The sequence below is a fragment of the Aricia agestis genome, chromosome 4, assembly GCF_905147365.1.
Source record: "Aricia agestis chromosome 4, ilAriAges1.1, whole genome shotgun sequence".
In the NCBI taxonomy this organism is placed as follows: Eukaryota; Metazoa; Arthropoda; class Insecta; order Lepidoptera; family Lycaenidae; genus Aricia; species Aricia agestis.
The window spans coordinates 10,143,014-10,159,484 of NC_056409.1; the positions used below are offsets into that span (position 1 = coordinate 10,143,014).

Genomic DNA, 16,471 nt, shown 5'->3' on the forward strand with positions numbered 1-16,471 from the left:
TATTGGTTATCTAAAATCTAAATGAACCTATAATATGAAACATAGACACATAATATTGTCATGAATTCATGATAGTAAGTATATAGAAATGGCAATGACAAATGTATCATAATGAATGGCCCCAATTATGGGTGTAAAGGTATTAAGATTTTATTGCCAAATATATTTACCTCGTGCGTTATCCTGAGATTTGAAATCTTTGTAATTGGTACTTCATGTACCATTAGTACACAGTATCACAGATCACAGTAATTAATTTAAATTCCTTTTATAAATTAAATTGCCTGTGGACGATGGGCCAGTCGAATTTCAGCCAACTATTAAACAAACCACCCTCGACACCTACATGACACATTAAATTTGGAGTTGCCTGCGTGAGTTTGATAAGTGATTACAAGCGGGCGAAGGGATCCCCCCTGGGGTAGGCCTAACAGGGGGGAGGAGAGGGGAGGGGGGGGAGGGAAGCTGGTGATAACGAGTGCGAGCGTTATTGCGGCCATCCATCATACCATGTCAGCGCCGACCGCCAGCTCCCTTAATGCCTATTCAGATTTTGTCTTTATGTAAAAGACGTGTCATTGACACTAGCCACATTCGGAATATATTGGAGGTAGGTCGTTATCCGGGAGGATCTTGGCATTTGGTACTGTAGGTATATTTATGGATCTACGGCTCTACCTTTTTTCTTTACAATAATAAATTGAGTTATAATAACACGGAAGCCTTACGGTCTTACCACAAAAGATTTAAACACCTGTTGAACAGTTGATTAGAGAACAATTCAGTACAAAATGGTCTCAAAACAACTGTTCAACAGATGTTTAGTTTTTTGTGGTAAGACCATAAGTGTCTAAACACACTAGGCCGAAATTACGCGGCCGAAGTTCGGAATGATTATTGATTACGTCAGCAATGCACTACGCATACAATATAAGGCGACGTAATTTCGGAATGGTGTGTCATCGGTAATTTAAAATACTGCATGCGTAATCTTGCCGAACTTCGGCCGCGTATCTTCCGCATGGTGTGTTTAGATACTTATAGTGACTAGTGAGTGTAAGTGTGAGTCCAAATAGTAAATCCTTTTTTTTTTTCGTTTGTAACTTGAAGATTTGTCTTTCATCGACAATATTCATTTGATTTTTGAACATCATATGAAAAAATAACTGTAACGACATTAAATGCAGGATCAGATCATTAATAGAGCTAAAATTTGTGAGCTGCTGGTTGTATCGCAATTCGCCAGCAATTTGGTTCGAGAAATAGCTACAAGTGCTGAATAAAGATCTGCGAGTTGCCGGTGTCCGATTGCAACCGGGTCACCGATTTAATACGCGTATTGTACGGAATATTTACTCGGTTACTATTCAAAAACCCTAATGGAAATGTCTTGCCGTCAAAATATGGGTTTTTCATTTGTTTTAAGAGCAGAGCTTTGCTAATTGCACACATGCAGACAACATTACTTTTTATAAATTCACTTGCTCCTTAATATATCCTTATACAGTGCGATACATTAAAAATTCTTCATTAATTTAAAATTTAAAACGGCTTATTCTATGAGCATCACGCTCGGAGAAGAAACGCTTCTTGCCCCTATAAAATGTCAACATCGTTAGGTAATAATTTAACTAGCTATAAGCCGAGCTTTGTGAGGGCTCGCGTCGTCAGTCGTCACATCTTGACAGACTGATGATAAATAATTGATAACACATCAACATATAAATAAAAATTACTATGTTAAAGCAAAAATCAATAGGCGTGATAGTTTTCCGTAAATTTCACCACAAAATGTACAGGTTGCGGGGTATACTATATTACTATCTTCTTCTTATATATAATTATTTTTAACAAAAAATTGAAACCGACTTCCAAGGTAAAAACAATAATAATGTGAACTAAAAAGTATTAAATAACTATTACTCTATAATAGTGCCTTTTTCAGAATTCGTCTAAATCTCAACTATTTCTGTACTTACTACAGTCTTTATTATTTGAAGTCGGTACCAGCTAATTTTATGATGGCCCATGGCATAATTATGATTTTTATGATGATGATGATTAAATAAATTGATGTGTTGGCTTATGCTTTCAGTTGTTTAAACAACGCCGAAATCCCCGAACCTGTATCTATAAGGATTCAAAAGTTCTAATAAAGTTCTATAAGGATTCAAAACTTGGTGCGAAGTCTTACTTTTTGGTAGCATTTATCTTGAATGCTTCAGAAAAAATTGAAATCACTATAATTATGTTTCCATACAAATTTCAAGGAGTCCCCTCGATTTCTCCAGGATCCCATCATCAGATCACCACTTTTTTAACATGGTACCAAATTCGAGTTAAACCCTATACAACACAAAAAGAATTTTAAAAATCGGATCTCAAACGGCTGAGTTATCGTTGAACATACAAAACGAAGCCGAACGTATAACCTCCTCCTTTTTGGAAGTCGGTAAAAATGGATTTTCAAATGCGTTAGTCGCGCTAAAACTCGAAAACGGCTGAACGGATTGGGCTGATTTTAGTCTTAAAATATTCGTAGAAGTCCAGGGAACGTTTTAAAGTGACACGAAGTTCACCGGGACAGCTAGTAGGTAATATAATAAACAAGAAAGTCTAAGGGCCTGTTTCACCATTTCCTGATAAGGCTATCCACCAATTAACTTGACAGATCAAGTATGGAGAATCTGTCAAAAAAGTTGTGAATAGCCTATTAGGCACTTTATCAGAAAGTGGTGAAGCAGGCCCTAGGTATCCTTTATAATTATTTTTTAACAATTTAAGATACCACTAATATTAGTAATTAAAGATAAGGTCAAAGTTAAAGCAATAGAGCCTTATCTTAATTATCATAACTTTTGGGAGTCTTCAAACAACGTTTCGGCCTAACTTATTACATTAAATAAGTTAAAGATACTGTATCGACTATATTCTTCAATGTTACAAACGTTATCGTATTTTAGCTTTTTCTTGGCTGGTGGTTCTGATACCATATGTTTAAGGTAAAAGTGGTGTTTACATTGCAAATACCGAGCTAAAAACATAAATGAAGCGTTTATAATCGTCGTAAAATTTTATTATACTGCCATGAACGTCGGTGATGGGAGAGGTTAGAATTAAAGGTTTTCTTTTGTTTCCCCTCCGTTGCAAACGCAAGATACTGCGAGACGTTCGAATCCTATTTTCACCCCTTTCCAATAAATGCAGTCCCTAATAACGTTCGGATAAGTTAAGGCCGTCTTTATTGCTTTGATAGATTCTTAAACCTTTTGTTTGCATTGCAATAAGGTTTCGATAAGGCTAATTTCATTGCCCGATGATTCAATTTGATACAATCTGAGGAAGTACATTTTAGGTGTAAAAATGATCTAAAAAGATCTGTGATCTAAAGAGAATATACTTATTAAGTCATAGGTGTTGTAAAATTAGGTACATATATTAATTTTCTAAGTGCGCCTCTAAAATATTAAAATTATTTTTGCTAAAGAGTTTTATTACTAAAAGCAACCGGTTTTATGATAGTTCGTAGAATCCGTGGCTTATTTTAAACTTATTGTATAAAATAACAAGCTCTCACCTTGATAAGAACATTACAGAAATAAACTAGGGGTTTTCATAAACTTGCTAATGTATAAAAAATCGATTACCTATGTCGGCATTCATAAAATTATCTGTACATTTGTATCTTTTAATAGACGGCCACTTCATTCAAGCTTCAAATAAAATCTCAATAGCAACGTATAGGTCTTCAAGACAGTCTATTTTAAGACTCCGTTGAAGGTAAAAATAGCAGAATAAGGTTGTGCATAATAATACGGTAATCGATGCGTCGCGTGGGCAGACAATTACGCAAAACTGAAACCCCGTCCTCGTTACAGCCAGTATGGCCATTGGCAACGTACTGCTGCGATGTGATTCCACCGCACTGCTAGCGACAAAGACTTATTTGTTGATAAAAAAAAATAAGTGAAAATAATTGATAAACATATTATGTTCATGTGAAGATAAAAAAAAAAAAACTATACATATAATAAGCTCTTCCATGTTCATGTCTATTAAGCCCTGAAGTAAAATAGTAAAATTACGTCCTAAATGTGTGCCTATAAATTTCGAGAAGCTTCCTAGATATTATTATTCATGGATCCTATTTCCAAGTCTATTATTTGGTGACAGTGAATCACCAATGGAATATTAAGTTCTTAAAAAAACAAGAAATATCAAAATTTCCCTTCTTTATAGTAAGTTAAGCGGGGTCGTTAAAATTATTATATTATGCGTTGACTTGCGAACTACTCCTGGATTTTTCGTGTGTTAATAAGTGAACCAAAAATTATACGGATAGATACGGACCTATTAAGCGATATCAGTTTTTATTCAAGAAAATTACAAGGAATTTATAACGTAAAACAACAATTGTATAAGTTTCTACTATTGCAATTGTTATATTTTGTAAAGCGTTTGGGCGTGCGGGCGTTTTGTAGAGTTCCTTAGATCGCCCGCGCCGCGATCGCTCTAAGTCCAACTTAGTGGCCACGCGATGATAAACGGCGGAGGAGGTGAGTGCAGGCTGCACAGCCCTCCCCCCCCCTCTCTAAAAATAGACTCAGTTCCTGCCACTGTAGCTTATTGTGTCTGATGCCCACGCAAGGAAAGATTTGTCGGTCTACAACACTACCGATTGAGTTTATTATGGAAATTCTCGATGCTAATAAAATTACTGTAAAAGTTCCTTATCAGCGCTTCCTCCGAGAAATTAAAGAATTTAAAATTCAAAGTTACTACCTTTTTTCATTAGGGTACAATAAATTATTCTAATAGGCTACCTTTATCTCTAAGAAGGTCAAATATTAAACTTTTACGTGACGGTCGACGGTCCTCCGAATTTAATAAAGTCACTGAAACGTAACGCGACGTTTTAGCCAATTAGAATAATGTTAGAAAATTAGGCACTTGTGATAAAATAAAATAAAATATATTTTTCCGATAATTTTTATATTTTACATCTCAAAACTCTTAATTCTAAAACAGCCTTTATCGTCAAGTTGTCTGAACCGAAATAATAATAATTATAGAAAGCTAATAAAAAGCTGTGCAAGCCAAAGTTAAGTAAGTATGATTTATTATTATAGCGAAGAAGAAATTATAATAATTAAGGAAGCTTCATTTTACACACTTGATGAAGCTTGCAACTCCGTCGCGCCAAAATTCGTATGTTGCTCGAGAGCCGAGAACTGTATATTTTTCCGGGATAAAAAGTATCCTATTTTCTTTTCCGAGACTTAAAGTATTTCCATACGAAATTTTAGCAAACTCCGTTCAACAGATTGGGCATGAAGAGGTGATAGACATTTATAATATTAGAATTAAATATCTTATTATGAACATTACCAATGTGACAACGAATACAGATTGAACATATTATTATGTAACTGAACGACAAGACGAATGGCGTTAGAAATCTAACCCCGAAATGAAACTAACAGCATAATAAATTATTACCAACGCGACGGAAGCGCGTATGGTGTCAGAAGTGGGATATAAGATTTATTAATTAGAACAACAAAACAATAAATAAAACTCACAACAACAACAACTCACAAGCAAAGAATTGTTATATTACTAACTTGTTTAATAATGTTTTAAGCTCACTTCAGCGCCTTCGAATTAAAATCTGACTGCTACATTTTATCCAGCCTATTATTTGTGGAAAAGTTAGTCGACTTTGAACTTTTGACAGAAGGCTCGCTGGACTTTTTTGTTTGCTACAAATTTCAAGGGTATTTGCGAGTATAATATAATATAATATAATATCTATGGACGCTTCACACCACGTCAGTCTGGCCCCGTGCTAAGTACCTGAAGGACTTGTGTTACAGGTACCAGACAACGGAAATATATTTAATACTTTTATACTATACATATATTTAAGATTTTTATTATATCATACACATATTTAATACACATCCAGACCCGGGAACATTGAAAACTTTTTGTTCCGTCGGCGGGATTCGAACCCGCGACCCCCGGCTTGAGCTACCGACGCGCTCACCACTGAGCCACAGAGGTCGTCAAAAGCGAGTGTGTCTGTTTGTCTGCTGTTACACATTCGAACCGCTGAAGTGAAGTTTTTTGAAAATTAACGAGAACATATTACTTTCAGTTCCAAAAAAGGAGCATAGGATCGTTTTTATGACGGAATTTTTTAAATTCCCGGTAGAAAATATTCCACACGAATAAATTCAGCAACTAATAGTCCACATAATGCGAAAGTATCATGGGCTATAGCTATTTCTACGAGCCAATACATAAAAAATAAATAAAAAAACCATATAGGATCATTTATCAACTTATTCAGGTCAGAAAAAGTAGATACAATCAATAAGTGGTGTGAAGGATAATAAGGAAGTTAATAAACGAGAAGCGAAGTTTTTCACGATTGTTGGTGGTAGTGCGTTCAGTATTCATTTAGTATTTACCTATAACATCAACTTTATGTCGACAGCATAAGGTTCATTATCATAGAAACTCCGTGGTAAAATACCTCTAAACGAATTTTACCTGTTGTGTCTATTATAGGAGCACATAAATCACTTTCTTGTTAGAAATAGTGGGGGAAATTTTGCTGTGTTGGGAAATTATAGTGACATATTATCCGTCTACGATTTTATTGATAACTTGCAGTATACTAAAAAATTTATTTCAATCTAGGTGTTTAACATTTTATTTTTGTAATTGACAATATTAAAATAACGACATGTGACTTGTCGGCCTATTCTCTACATACATAAATAATGGACATTAGTGTGACGAAATTTTTTAAAAAGCTCTAGCATTTGAACTGCTTTTTGAACTGTGACTCATTTTAGTGGCGCCAAAATGCTAAATGTAATTTATGTAGGTGCGCCTTTCAAACTTTAAAAAATAATTAAATTACTCATTGAACCTGTTCTAAGGACATTAAGTGCTAAAACTATCCATACTAATACCTATAAATGTTACCTCTTCGCGTCCAAAACCGCTGAACCTTTCTTGCTGAAATTTGGTACGGATATACGTGGATTCCTGGGAAAGGACATAGGTTACTTTTTACTGTAGAAAACCGTACGGTTCCCGCGCAATAAACGAATTTTGGCGCAACGAAGTCATCAGTCGACTAGTATTATAGCTAGTAGCATCTATACTAATATTATAATTCTGCAGAGTTTGTTAGTTTGTTTGTTTGTTTGAACGCGCTAATCTCAGGAACTACTGGTCCGATTTGAAAAATTCTTTCAGTGTTAGATAGCCCATTTATCGAGGAAGGCTATATTTTATCACGCTAAGACTAATAGAAACGAAGAAATAGAGGAAAATGTGGAAAAAAACGGGGGAAAATTATTTGAAAGGGCTTATTTGAACGCGCTAATCTCAGGAACTAGGTCCGATTTGAAAAATTCTTTCAGTGTTTGATAGCCTATTGATCGAGGAAGGCTATAGGCTATATTTTATCACGCTAAGACTAATAGGAGCGAAGAAATACTGTAAGATGTGGAAAAAACGGGGGAAATTATATGAAAGGGCTTATTTGAACGCGCTAATCTCAGGAACTACTGGTCCGATTTAAAAAAAATATTTCAGTGTTAGATAACCCATTTGTTGAGGAAGGTTATAGGCTATATTTTATCACGCTAAGACTAATAAGAGCGAAGAAATAGAGGAAAGTGTGGAAAAAAACGGGGGGAAATTATTTGAAAGGGCTTATTTGAACGCGCTAATCTCATGAACTACTGGTTCGATTTAAAAAATTCTTTCAGTGTTAAATAGCCTATTTATCAAGGAAGGCCATAAGCTATATTTTATTATTCTACGACTAATAGGAGCGAAGAAATACAGGAAAATGTGGAAAAAACGGGGGAAATTATATGTATATCTATACTATCTATACTTAATATTATAATTGGGAAGAGTTTGTTTGTTTGTTTGTTTGAAAGCGCTAATCTCAGGAACTACTGGTCCGATTTGAAAAATTCTTTCAGTGTTAGATAGCCCATTTATCGAGAAAGGCTATAGACTATGTTTTATCACGCTAAGAGTAATAAAAGCTAAGAAATAGAGGAAAATGTGGGAAAAACGTGGGAAATTATATGAAAGGGCTTATTTGAACGTGCTAATCTCAGGAACTGCTGGTCCGATTTGAAAAATTATTTCAGTGTTAAATAGCCTATTTATCAAGGAAGGCCATAAGCTATATTTTATTATTCTACGACTAATAGGAGCGAAGAAATACAGGAAAATGTGAAAAAAACGGGGGAAATTATATGAAATTGCTAATTATTATCTTAAGAACTACTGGAGCAATTTTTATGTTATTTGGCAAACATGAAGAATAGACCACATGAAAAGACAGGCTATTATTGCGGAAAAATGTACGGTTGCGTGAAATTCCTAAATTACGCAAGCGAAGTCGCGCATAACATCTATATATAATAAAATCGTTGTCCGAAAGTCAATTCTGTACATTAAATATTTTTGTACAATTAATAATAACTACGGTACTTGGGATGTGATCTACTATGCTAACGCGGACGAAGTCGCGGGCAACAGCTAGTACTATTATAATTGTGGCGCCAACAGTTCACTACATTATACAGAACAAATTAAATTCTAATAATATGTTCAGAATCAGACGCAGTATGCATTTTGTTGAAATTCCAAAGCTCGTGCAATATCTAGGGCACACGCGGACAATTCTCGATCTGTTTATTTGTTTGCTGAGCCATATCGGTATCGGTATATTCCGCTGGAACTAAGCGAGGTAAACCGAATGTACAGGCAAGGAATAAGGAGCTCTGGATTCTTCTAAATATAGAATAATCCTTCGTAGATACGGAATCTATACTAATATTATAATTGGGAAGAGTTTGTTTGTTTGTTTGTTTGTTTGTTTGAACGCGATAATCTCAGGAACTACTGGTCCGATTAGAAAAATTCTTTCAGTGTTAGATAGCCCATTTATCGAGGAACCATTGGTCGATTTTATTTTACAAGATTACATTACATGGGGAAAATATCCCCAGTGGATTGAACATCGGCCGGGGTATGTGGGACTCTCCAAGATACTACCCACTAAAACCCCATGGTGCTCCACTCCCCACTTAGGCATAGTTACGGGCACGATCAAACAGAATGTATACAGAACTAACCAAAATCCTAACCTATTTAGTTTTTAGTCAAGATGTTTTTCTGTAGAGGCCGGAGAAGTAGAAGGCCGTTTTCAAGAGGCCGAAGGCCTAGATACCGGCCTCCATGATGCTCTCCATTCTGCCAAGGATCGCCACAGATGGCGTAATGTGGTCGTCACTTAACTCCAAAGGGGAATCACGACTCTCAGCAATGAGGAACACGACGCGCGGAGGAGTTTTTCTGTAACGTGGAAATGGTAAAGGAGAGTGTAGTCTTAGGTACACCAGATTTTAATTTTGTAGCACGTATTCTATGAAATAAAAATTGTCGTCCAAACAATAGCGCGTACCTAGTACCTACGTCAATTATTTTATTTACAGTATCTACTATGGCAATACATACATACATAATATAAATGTACAGCCTGGAGTCAAGTCACGACCGCATACGCGAGGTGGACAGTCAGACACAGATCTGGCGATATCGGTGAAAGTTCGGAACGGGTTCGGCAATGCCGCATGAAGTAATTTGCACACTGCAATTATTGTATCGATAAACGCGATAGCCGTATGTGTATTTGGGATTTTTGGTGTTGGATGATATGGTTTGATGTAGAATATTTTAATTCTACGTGTATACTGTATAGTAATGTTGTCAACATGTTGTCAACAATTTTGTTACGGCGGCGTTTATCATGCAGATGGTTCCTGTGTGCATATATTTTGTGCATTGCATCAATCAAATCTAGGTCCTAATAGCTATGTCTACACTGTGCACTTTCATCTTCGATTTTCGTCATCATCTTTCATATTGGCGCATTCAATAATTGATTGCGTCAAGGAACGCAACGCCAATATTGTCATTTTTTAAGTTTTGGATATACGGTCAGAGGGTATGGCTCACGTTCGCTGTTGACTGCGCTATAACGCATGCCCTTGACGAACAGAAAAATCCACAGTGTGGACAAAGCTTTTCAACAACTCGAAGTGCCTCTACACAAAATTTCATCAAAATCAGACATCATAGAGCGGTTTAAGCGTTAAGAGGTATTATAGGCGGTCCAAGATATACTTTCGCTTCTTTTCGACGTTAAGTTTCTGTAACGCCTGAAATATTATTGATTTTAAAATTTTCCTACTTGGTAAAATGAAATATAATTTGGATAGCTCAAATTACTATAATATCGAACTCTAAGGTTCGCAATCACCTTTTTGTGCAAGTATAAACTTATTCCTAGGAGCAAACAGCTTTTTGTGTGACAAAATAATGCTGGCTAAGAATTCTAGGTAATATAGCGAAATCAAATAATATATTGCCAACATACGAATAGTACGAACACATTTAAAATGGTAATTGTGTACCATAAATCTGTAATATAAATTACCTGTCTCACTATCTTAATCGCTTATTGAAATCGCCGTTATCGAATCGTATAAAGAACATGAATTATACGTTTTAAGGAGTGAGCACACTGAGACGGGCCGTGCCGGGGCTCAGCGTGCCGGGGTTCATCGCAAAAATCCGCCTCCATACAATTTGTATGGAAGCGGAAATCCGCTGCGCCCCGACACAGTGTGCGATACGCGCATCCGCTTCCATACAAATTGTATGGAGGCGGATTTTTGCGATGAGCCCCGGCACGCTGGGCCCCGGCACGGCCCGTCTCAGTGTGCTCACTCCTTAAGATGACGCCTCCCACAACTACTTTGCGCCGAAATTCCTTTATCGCGCAGGAACCGTGCATTTTATCGGGATAAAAAGTATCCTTTGTCCTCTCCCGGGACTCAAAGTATCTCTATACGAAATTTCAGCAAAATCTGTTCAGCTGAAAAGAGGTAACAGACCGACAGATACATATTCGCATTTATAATAATATTACAGTTATTTTTATTGTGAATTGGACAGGGCACGCTTTGGACGAGCGAAAGTCACACGTCCCATTTAATGGCTGGAATGGAAGAGATGGATCTTAAGATATATTATCTGGGAAGCGAGTGATGCGACGCGATGTGACAGTAACGAATTTAGCGCCGCTACTTGCTCCTAAATACGTCTTCCTGTACTATAATTACATTAACAGAACTATAGAATTAACTCACAAATGTTGTATGAAGTAACTGCAATAATTATTATAATGTGCTATATTTTTAACATCTATATTATATTAATTACCTCTTTAACAGAAGCGTAGCGTATGCATTGGTGAGGCCCGTTATAAAAATTTGCTTGGGGGCCCTCAGGAAACATTACCTTTCTTTCTTTTATCATATTTTGTGAAATCAAAACAAATGGAAGGTTTTACTGATTTTTTAAACGCATGTTGCGGCCCCTGTGTACCGGGGGCCCCGTATAATTGATACGGCGTATTACGCAGGTAGCTACGCCCCTGCTCTATAGATTTCACGTAAGTAGATAGAATCATATTTCAACATTCATCAAAGTTTTTCTAGAGCGACAAGTTAAAATAATCTGTTAGAGAATAAAAGAGTAATTGATACCGCTAGAGTCTACCGTATTTTTAATCTCATTGTGCTGAAAACTGCATTAACTAATTAAACCACTAAATATTGCACTGATATGTTCGTATTATAGCTAATAGATAATATTGTCACGGGAAACTTGATAATTGATATTAATAAACTCATTATTGGCACAAGGTCCCCACTGCATACTAATAAAGCTAGGATACTATTAGGGTCAAACATATTTTAATTAAAAACTTTTTTCTACGTTTCTTTGCAAATGAAAGTCATAAATTTTCCTCTTAAAACTGCTGTGATAAAGTCTAAAATATGACTAACGCATATCGCAATGGAGATTAATAGGCACTTTAAGATTGGCCAATTTGTGCAGTATAAAATATAAACTCAATTATTAAAACATACACAGTAAAACACCCTTATACTAGACGGCCCAAATCGGCTCACGCACACATGAGCACGGTTTTAGATAACTTTAAAGCAAATTGCAGAAACACTTCCCGCGCAAAAACTTATCTCTTATCAGAGCAACTCTGACTTCAAGGACCGAGTTTCTCTACTGTATGACGTTTTCACTGTGGTATAAATGTATGAGATTAGTGGTGAGGTTACACCGCTATCCATCAGTGCCAAGCGACCTCGGACCGACCACTTACCGACATACGATTTATAGTAATGAGCCTCATTGATCGGAATGTTGATCGGAGTGTGTTTGAATGCGGATTCGTTTTATGCTCGGATTTTTGACTGAAGTTTATCCATTCAATATCGTTGTACGTATAAATAAAGTTTTGCCTATAGCCAAACAATAGTTCTAGTGTATAGAATATAGATATTTTCCTGTAAAATGCTTAGAAATTAGAACATTAATGCTGAACTTTAAACCCGATTCAGCATTTTAGGATTCTTCTAATCTACTTGAAAAGTGTCATAGCAACCTCAACATTAAAAGTAAGTAATTAAATTATTTTACGTTTACCTGTTAGCATAAAAATTTAACAGACGTAACATGCCGCGCCAGGAAATATTCTCTAAGTTCAAATCACGTTAAAAAAATACGTCCAAATAGTTATGAAATTTAATCTTCTAAAGTTGTACTTAATTTCCATGAGAGAAAAGAAAATTATACGAAAATTCGTACACTTACGCGCAAATAAATGAGTCGAGGAAAAAGACATCAACGCGAACGAATAATTTCGTGAAGAAAATTTTCAAGTTCATTCAACTTGGAAAACAACATTGCCACTTGCGCTGTGTACTATAGATACTTTACATTCACAAATACCATACAAATTGTCGATTACATTTAATAATTTTATTAGCTTTTTGCCGCAGCTTTGCTCGCGAAAAATAGATAGTAGGTATAGTATTTTATAAACTATAACTTGAGAATAATAAAAACTAAGGGAGAGTAACTGTGTCAAAAATTTTTTCCACGAGTCTACCAAATGTGACCCGAATACATGCAAACTTAATGCATGTATTCGGTACACAATTTTGTGTAAATATAGAAGTTACAATTAATGTCAACAGCTTTATTTCGTAAATGTGAGTGTTTGTGTTTCGTTGTTATTGCCATATTTTAGTGTGCGAAAAGGAACCAAATTTTTGAATTTGGTTCCTTTGAAGGTTGAAGTATGGGAGTTACGTTTCCTTAGTTTTTATTATTCGTAGTAAGGCCCATTAGAAAATAAATTTTGAAAAAATTCTTAGCTTTTATTATAAAAATCAAGTTTCGTACCCTGTGCGTAGTTTCTGGCCTAAGCGTTTGACATGTGCGTTTAGTATTTGCCTTGTGCCGATTTTAGCTTCAAGGATTATCTAATGAATCTGTCTAATCTAATCTATCTAAAGGTGTGCTGTCCTGTGTTTCTGTATCTGTGTGAGTTTGATGTGTGTCAATCCGCTTTGCCTTTAAAAAAAGCAATAAAAAACTATTGAACTTCTAAAAGAATAGAGGTCATTGGACGGGTCCGTGCACAAAAAATATGCAAACATCGTCTCCTTTTGTCATTGAGAAACAATGTCACCTACTGAAGTGCTCATAGTGATATTGACCTTCAGAGCCGGGTATCTACCGCTCAATTGAATACAATCAGCATGTGTTAGGATCCACGCTCCCACAGGACCCCTAGAGGGTTTCAGATAAATGATGCACTATTAGAACTATCATTATCATACTTAACAATCAGCCCCAAAAGCTCGTTAAGCTAGCATATCCATACTAATTTGTTAAAAATGCGAAAACGTGTCCGTCTGTCTGAGCGTGAAAATGCGCTTAAATCGCTGGGAGAGAATAATGGATAGTTTTGTTGCGGAAAAATGTACGGCTTCTGCGCCGAAATTCGGCGTAACGGAGTTCATCTAGTATTTTTAACCGACTTCCAAAAAGGAGGAGGTTATATGTTCAGCTGTGGATTTTTTTTCGTATGTTCATATATTTTCTTTTCGGCTTTCAGCAAAACTTTTGTAGACACAACAAAAGATACCAAAATCTCGCGATAATTTTATCTAGCAAATAGCAATATTTTTATGAATGGTTGGTGTCATTAAATATGAACTAAAATGTAACCTGTCGAGCGTGGATGGCCTGCCAAGCCCATACATTTTATTAGCTCGTGATTGGCACAAGATCTGGCAGGTACGCGTTATTTTTTGTGGTGGAGTAGAGCAATAACCTTTGGCTCTCACTACAAAGTGGTTAGTGACAGCATCAATGGAAACTGATTAATGTGGTCGTGACCATCTTAATGCTCGATGTAAACAGGTTAGATTAGCCACTGCCAACTGAAGTCGAATTGGCCAGGTTTTATTTTAGCAGGACATTAAAAAAAATCAATCGTTAGCAAAATATTTAGCGCTAGCCCAAAGTTTCCAATTGCAAACTTTTACAGAAAAATATTTTGCAAATGCATTTGTGTTTGGTACAAGTTACAACTATCATAGCAGGGCAACTTTCAATTGCGATGATTTATAAAACGCAGAAGTTAACTAGTCACTAATAAAAGTCTTTTGAAACAGGTGCCAAGTTAATTTCTGCAAATTTTAGATGACAATAACAACACAACTTATTGTAATTTACTGTTTATGAAAGAATACAGTGTAACGGCCGCACTCAGAGATATTTAATGATGATTAAACTTCGATAATTAAAAAAATTAGTTTGACAGATAATGTATGGGGTTTATGTCAAATCTTAATTTAATTACAGTTGAGTAATGTTCGTCTCGGACTGCGGCAGTTACAGCTTAAGGTAAGCCGGTCATGAGTAGGAGATAAGACAGCTACTTATGGCTGGTACTCACAGGGCAACCAGCTTGTCGTGCAGCGGCGGCAGCGCCTGCAGGTCGGCGGCCCGGCACACGAGGCGGGCGCCGGCGTCGGCGCACACGCAGGGCGCCTCCGGGCAGGGCGCCGCCGCCGCCAGCGCCAGCACCAGCAGCGCCGCCGCCATGGCTCACCGCGCCCGCCGCGCGCCATCCGCCCAGGCCCGCGCACTCCACATGTTCGCACAGTGTACACGCTCGGTATCGCACGTCGTTCCGCCGCGCTCGCTCGCGGAGACTGCCGCCTGCTGCCGCCGCCCCGACCGTCGCCGCCTAGTCTGCCGCCCCACGCCAGACTCATCCAGTCGCCCCGTGCTTTGACAGACACACATCATAATCTAAACTAATCAAAAGTTTCAGATAAAGACAATTGACGCGATATAGAATTAACGCGCTGGGCGGAAGCTTTCAAAAGCTTTCGCCGCAACTTTTGTGTAAGTTTAAGTATGTTTTACGTATAATTTTACCATACGTAAAATTTTGACATCAATCAATCGGTTAAGTTTACAAAACTGACCGCTGAAGCAAGCGCCGGTAAGGCAGTGCCAGATTTATATATTTTTTGAGTGTAGGCCACTTTCATTTTGCCGCCCTATGTAACAACTGACATGTACGAAATCTTTCGCCCTCCTAGGACGTTGCCACCCCCCTAGGACGCTGCCGCCCATAGGCCGCGGCCTGTACGGCCTATTTTTAATTCAAGCGCTGCAGCAAGATCATTTAAATCTGTCGTCTGGTGTTTTAGACAAATTTCTGAAAACACCTTCGCATCAGGACATGGACATAGGATTTCGAAACCGAAGGGCAGGAAAAAGTTATCGTTACCTAGGCATTCGTATATTGGCTGATTTGTTGATCTCGGCGAGAGCGGCGGGCTGCTCGGCGGGCTGCCGCGGCCATGAAGCTATTATAATAGCTTCATGGCCGCGTTGCTCCCGCCTCCCTTGAAGGCTGAAGCGGCTGTCACGTCGATGCCCGCCGCTAATGTGTCTACGCAGAATGCAGATTATGTTCCACAATCCACATTAGCATTACATCTCTCCACATTCCCAGCTCTGGCCAGTCGGCGGACAGCCACCGTATTGAATTTACGTATTCTGTCTGTATGTCTGTCTCGTCTCGTCTCGTCTCGCCTCATATTGAGGTTCTTAATATCATTTTTTTCTAACCTGAATAGTTTGCGAAAGAGACTCTTCCAAAGTGGTAAAATGTGTGTCCCTCTAATAAAAATATATGATGTACATTACTACAAAAACTACCAACGAAAATTGGTTTGAACGAGATCTAGCAAGTAGTTCTTTTTATACGTCATAAATAAATAAACCTTACCTAATTTAACTTTCCTTAAATCAACTGAAATATGAAAATTAATCAAAAACCTTTAAATTTCATAAAAATAAACCTTATTGCTGCTGCGGAACTCTTCATGGGCGAGTCCAACTCGCACTTGGCCGGTTTTTAATTGTCGGTAAATTGGGCACACGAACTGGAATTATCGTTTTT

At 37.2% G+C, this 16,471-nt stretch overlaps 1 protein-coding gene across 1 annotated transcript in view; it reads right to left on the bottom strand.

The window, feature by feature from the left end:
• The window catches only part of LOC121726081 (leucine-rich repeats and immunoglobulin-like domains protein 1), a 50,132-nt gene extending 35,036 nt beyond the window's left edge, over window positions 1-15,096 (bottom strand). The window contains exon 1 of the mRNA XM_042113309.1: window positions 14,948-15,096. Coding sequence (XP_041969243.1) covers window positions 14,948-15,096 — 149 coding nt within the window. The remainder of the gene's footprint in view (window positions 1-14,947) is intronic.
• Window positions 15,097-16,471: the final 1,375 nt, after the last annotated feature.